General features: G+C 40.5%; 1 protein-coding gene across 1 annotated transcript in view; it reads right to left on the bottom strand.

Moving 5' to 3' along the window:
• Window positions 1-831: 831 nt before the first annotated feature.
• ITK (IL2 inducible T cell kinase) overlaps window positions 832-6,000 on the bottom strand; it is a 67,763-nt gene continuing 62,594 nt past the window's right edge. Inside the window, exons 15-17 of the mRNA XM_073649302.1 lie at window positions 4,906-5,024; window positions 3,830-3,987; window positions 832-2,952 (exon numbers count right to left, since the gene is read on the bottom strand). Coding sequence (XP_073505403.1) covers window positions 2,881-2,952; window positions 3,830-3,987; window positions 4,906-5,024 — 349 coding nt within the window. The 3' untranslated portion in view covers window positions 832-2,880. The remainder of the gene's footprint in view (window positions 2,953-3,829; window positions 3,988-4,905; window positions 5,025-6,000) is intronic.

Here is a 6,000-nt window from a genome sequence, read left to right as displayed (position 1 = left end):
TCCTGGTCCCCATCTTGTAGTAATGTCCCCATTCAGGTCTCCATATTGTAGTAATTTCCCCATCCTGGTCCCCTTCTTATAGTAATGTCCCCATTCAGGTCTCCATATTATAGTAATTTCCCCATCTTGGTCCCCTTCTTATAGTAATGTCCCCATTCAGGTCTCCATATTGTAGTAATTTCCCCATCCTGGTCCCCATCTTGTAGTAATGGCCCATCCTGGTCCCTTTCTTACAGAAATGCCCCATCCTGGTCCCCTTTTTATAGTAATGTCCCCATTCAGGTCCCCATCTTGTAATAATGCCCCATCCTGGTCCCCTTCTTATAACAATGTCCCCATCCAGGTCGCCATGTTGTAGTACTATCCCCATCCTGGTCCCCATCTTATAATAATGTCCCCATATCGTAGTAATGCCGTCATCCTGGTCCCCATCTTGTAGTAATGTCCCATTCCGGTCCCTTTCTTATAGTAATGCCCCATCCTGGTCCCCATATTGTAGGTATGTCCCCTATTGTGCCATTCTTCGCATACACATAAAAGTGAAAAAAAAGATCTTCTCACTTGTCCTCCGCTTCCTCCGCGTTGTTTCTGCACATGCGGCCCACAGGCACTGTAGACCCCTTGATGATTGCGGCCTGGTCCAGGGGCCGCTGACATCAGTGCTTTATTTCAGTTGAATGTGCGTCCTTGTAGTATGAGTGAGTATGAATAAATTACAAGCTGAATATTAACAGTGGCGATAACATATTTCCATACACAATCTGAGTTCACACGAGCAGATAAAAAATTTCACCCAGAATATTCAGATATTTTATTCCCATTGGTCATCCTTTTTTTTTTATACATCAGCAGTTATTAAAAATTTACAAGACTAAATGCAGTTTCCTATCTTAAACAAATGCAATGGCTCAGTAAAAATCGGATGCTATATGGCGGCTTCATATGGAATCCGATTTTTTTTGCACGCCCATAGACTTGAATGGACGAGACTAGTGCATGCTGCAATTTTTTTTTTAACGTATAAAAAAAAAAAATCGCACTGCCCCATTGAATAACTTCGCTCTGAGTGCTATCCATTTTTTTACAAACACTCAGACCAAAAATACAGCCGACGGTGGTTAAACAGAAAAAGACACTAAGAAAATTAATTAAAATCGTGTATTTTATCATAGTAAAAAAAACAACTTTTTATTATTAATAATAATAATCTTTTTATTAATGTATTTTCACAAGAATAACAATAAAAGCACACACAGTGATGATTACTACACTGCCCCTTGTATGGCGGTGCAGTCCATAGCTCCACTACTCCATATTGTTGGTCTATAGTCACTCCATGTGCCGCTATGTAGTAGACATCTTTGTAGGTTTTACCTAAGACATTTTTCTTTTTGCACCTTTTGTTGTGTTTTTAACAAGTTTGTTTTGTTTTCTGTATGGCCAGTTGCTACCTTAATGTCTATAAGGTCTCATTCAAACGTCATTTTTTCTGATACGAGTGCTATCCGTGTTAGCACGGCAGCAGCATGGAGGACATTATACAGTAGTACTGAGCAGTGTATCTGTGAATCCAGCACTCCAGGGTAGCTGTGAATCCAGCACTCCAGTGTAGCTGTGAATCCAGCACTCCAATGTAGCTGTGAATCCAGCACTTCTGTGTGGCTGTGAATCCAGCATTCCAGTGTAGCTGTGAATCCAGCACTCCAGTGTAGCTGTGAATCCAGCACTCCAATGTAGCTGTGAATCCAGCACTCCAATGTAGCTGTGAATCCAGCACTCCAGTGTAGCTGTGAATCCAGCACTCCAGTGTAGCTGTGAAACCAGCACTCCAGTGTAGCTGTGAAACCAGCACTCCAATGTAGCTGTGAATCCAGCACTCCAGTGTAGCTGTGAAACCAGCACTCCAATGTAGCTGTGAATCCAGCACTCCAGTGTAGCTGTGAATCCAGCACTCCAGTGTAGCTGTGAATCCAGCACTCCAGTGTAGCTGTGAATCCAGCTTACTAAAAAGCTTCAGCAGGATCTCTCTTTTTCTTCCTGTGTCCGTCCCTTCTCCATAGACCTCAACAGGCAGCTGTAAATCTGATCCATCAATGAGCTGGCAGTTTGTTTTTGACCAAGACAGATTTTAGCTCTATTTCTGCAGGAACGATGGATTCAGGAGGTGCAGCGAAGGAAAGAAGTGGCTCTTAAGTGGATAAAGAAGCAGTAAAAATTAGACTACACTACAATTTCTTTTTATATTATAATTTTGACCCATAGCAGCCTCCAATCCCTAAATACGGCCATGCTTACGAACCCTTAAATTAAAATCATAGAGATCCATTTATCCAATATGCAAAGCCAGAGGTGTAAAATTGAGAATTCGGGACCCTAAAGCAAAATATGTAACATGGTGCCCTCTCCAAACATGTACTATTTATAATACAGGTGTCTATGTATTTGGAAATAGGCAAAAAAAATTGCCCCCCCAAAAATTGCGGTTACATGAAATGATTCAAAATATGGAAGATAAATACTATACTACATATACAAAGAATTGAGATGAAGAATCTCAATTTGTGCAGTACCACTTCTGACCAGCAGATGGCACTGTGATCTGTGTGCATGCCCGGAAGATTGCATGGTGTTGGGCGGACGTTGTGGTTTAGGTGGGCATGATGACACAAAATCCAACAGCAGCGAACAAACCATCCGGTCTATCTGTTGCCTGTACACAGCATGTCTTCAGTGCACCCTATTATTAGGTTATAATAGCCATAATGTGACCATATACCACATGACGCACAGTATATGTACCGCTATATGGTGCAGTAACGGAAATACACAGAAAAAAGTAATGAAATTATCAACCAAGATATTGGGATATGTTCATGCAGGTCACATTTCAATCTCTGCAATATCCGTGATGTCTTTCATCAGACGGTAGAATGATGGGCGATGCTCCGGGTTCTGTAAAAAAAATAAAGGAAAAAATGGAGAAAGTTGCAAATAACTAGGTATTTCTTGAAGCATCATACAGATAGTGATGGTACTCCATGCATGGTATAATCCCAATGTCACCTTCACAGATCAATGGGGCCAAAGAAATCCCCAGTTACAGTGCAAAAAAAATGAACAATAAAATGGAAAATAGAATTATATGTTCCCCAAAGAACTTTTACAATCTCTTCTGGGACAAATTATGCAAAAAAACAACATTGTGTATGACGATCTTCCTTAAAGGGTTATTCCCAAAATCACAATGTGGTCTTCTAATAATGTACACATATATATAATAATTTGTATCAATGTAACTCAATTTTAAATCTGCCCTAATTTTGCACATATCACCTAAAAGATGCCTTTACAGACTCTATTTTACAGACTCTATTTAGTTTCAGTGCTCCCACGTCATACCGTCTCTCACAGCTGGTTTCCTGCCAGCATTTTTCTGCTCTGCCTTCAGAAAACGCTGCTCTTTTGATGCATATGGCAGAAGATAATCCTTTGCTGTATGCAGCAAGCAACAACAGAGCAGCATTTCCAGTTTCACAACACTGGTCTGTCAGTTGCAAAAATCAAGAACAGCTCGTATATACATCTGTATCACAGCCATAGTTTACTTGCAGGTGCTTATTCATTTATTACTATAAGTATTGCTGGTTTTATTGTATATATTCTGATAATCATGACATGTCCAGGTAAGTAGTAGACAGACTTTTCAAATATAGAGTTTTCTGTGTTGAGCCCAAAAAAAGAATCTTGTGGCTATATATCAAGATCTACTGGCCCCTTTCTAAGGTTTTAGCGGTGGATCAATACCTCCCCAGTGTGAATATCTACTTACCTCCTGCCAGCAGCTGTTCATGAACTGGTACAACTTCTCAGATGCCATCTTGGGTTTAAAGAGCCTCAGGCCATTTGATATTTCTTCCACAGCATCTGCATTACTAAGGTGTTCAAATGGGGTCTTCCCTTCGCTGAAGACCTCCCAAACCAGTACGCCTGCTCAAAAGAATATACATCATATTGTCATATATACACACGGTTTTATTTGGGAGATTTATCAAAACTATTATAAAGGGAAAATGGTAATCCCAAAAAAGGGAAAAACACTGTCCTAAAAATGAATCACTTTGGCACCACATTCATTTTTTGACATTTTTCCATTCTGGAACTGGCAATTTTGTATTATTATTATTTTTGCATTATGGAATATTGTTTTTGTTTTTTTTGGATGGGAGACAAGTTGTAGTTCCTACACATGACATTATGAGGTTCCTTTAATGTTAGTGTTTTATTCATTTAATTTTGGCAGGAGAGCAAAAAAAACAAACAAAACATTCGGTTTTATGATTTTGAATGACTATGGGGGTTATTTTAGTATATTCTTTTTGTTTTGAGTCTTCCTTTTTTCAATTTAGGCTATCAACATCAGATCACTGGCACACCTCCCTTGATTGGCTGTTTTCGGCTCTGATGGTGGCTGGATGTAGAATGTAGAACGTAGCCGAAATAGCAGAAGTCGAAGCTGGAAATCAGCTCTTATTTTCTTGGCGAACCTCAATGGTAGCTGATTGTTATGGATGCCAGGGGCGTAGGATGCCTCAGTGACCCAATATCATTGACCTATCCTTTAGTGTTGAGTTGGTGATCAGATCTTCAATAGAGTCCCTTCTCCATTGGCTTGTTGTGGCACTGGGAGGGCAGTATTACAGCCATGCTTCCTTTGGTGTCCACTTGGACACGGTGGCATTTCCCTCTGGTCACCCTCACGCACTGGCCTGTGGGTTGACCACCTAATGCCTACGACACACTGTTACGTCAACCTTCGATAATGGAATAAAGCAGCATACTATTGGGTTCACTTGACTTCACCATGTACTAGCTTTGAAATATGAACGTAAAGAGAGTAAAACCCACCATAGGACCACACGTCGGACTTGCTGCTGTAGCGGCCATATCTGAACACCTCTGGAGCTGACCACTTCACTGGAAATTTAGTGCCGGATGAGCTTGTGTACTGGTCATCAAGGACAAACCTAAAAAAGTAACAAAAATACTTTTATTTCAGTGCATATGTGCATAGTAAACTCTAGAGGACTATACCGATTAAATAGAATTACTGTATAATATGTATGACAATTATACACAAAATGAATTTGAGAGGTAGACACTTTTACCTGCAAAAAACGGAATCATGATGGAAAGAGTATACGTCAAAAGGATCACAAACAATATGTCATTATCCATTTGGATATGGATCTAGCAGACCTGCCATGGCTCCGTTATCAACTGTAACCTCATAGACATTAGATGAACGTTGACTGGGCCCACTAATTTCACAAGGACCAGTTGACCATCTGATGTGTATGGGGGTCTCCCAACTCTTAATCAGCATACTGCGTTGGGGGAGAGAAGGATCGAGCAGTTGTAATTTTAATGCCCGATTCTCTGTTTTGTAAGAAAGTAGGAGATAAGGCCCTGGATGGCAGATATGTGTTATTGAGATGGTTATTATTTTGACTGGATTCTGGGTCCTGGATTTAGGAGTGACCAAAAGAGCCTGGGTGGGAAAGATTGCTCCCATATTCCAGTCTGGACTAATCACAGACAGCTGGCAATAGCTCAGCAGTGAGTATGTTGTGTGGGAGCTGGATAAAGACCGTTCATGGTGGATAGGCTATGCTGGAGACTGAGAAGTGCCAGTAATACCAAGTTGGTGAGATCATTTCATTTACTTTGCCTTACCCAGAGAAAGGACTGTTTTATTATTCATTTGTGCTGAAGAAAGGACTGTTTTATTAATCATTTGTGCTGAAGAAAGGACTGTTTTCATTTTTTGAGCTGTAAAGTTTATGAAGAACAATAAACTTTATTCTGTTTTGATATAAAAACCCTGTACCTGTGAGTATCCACGCAGCTATGAGAGAACCGAAACCCCCCACGCAGTATTTAGGGGAGAAAACCCACTGCTGCAGGAGTCTGGTAGTGGCTTCCTTCTCTCTCCGTGTTGAA

This window comes from Phyllobates terribilis, unplaced genomic scaffold, assembly GCF_046119375.1.
Source record: "Phyllobates terribilis strain yellow unplaced genomic scaffold, ASM4611937v1 Scaffold_10__3_contigs__length_209671492, whole genome shotgun sequence".
Classification (NCBI taxonomy): Eukaryota; Metazoa; Chordata; class Amphibia; order Anura; family Dendrobatidae; genus Phyllobates; species Phyllobates terribilis.
This window is presented reverse-complemented; position numbering and strand designations above follow the sequence as displayed.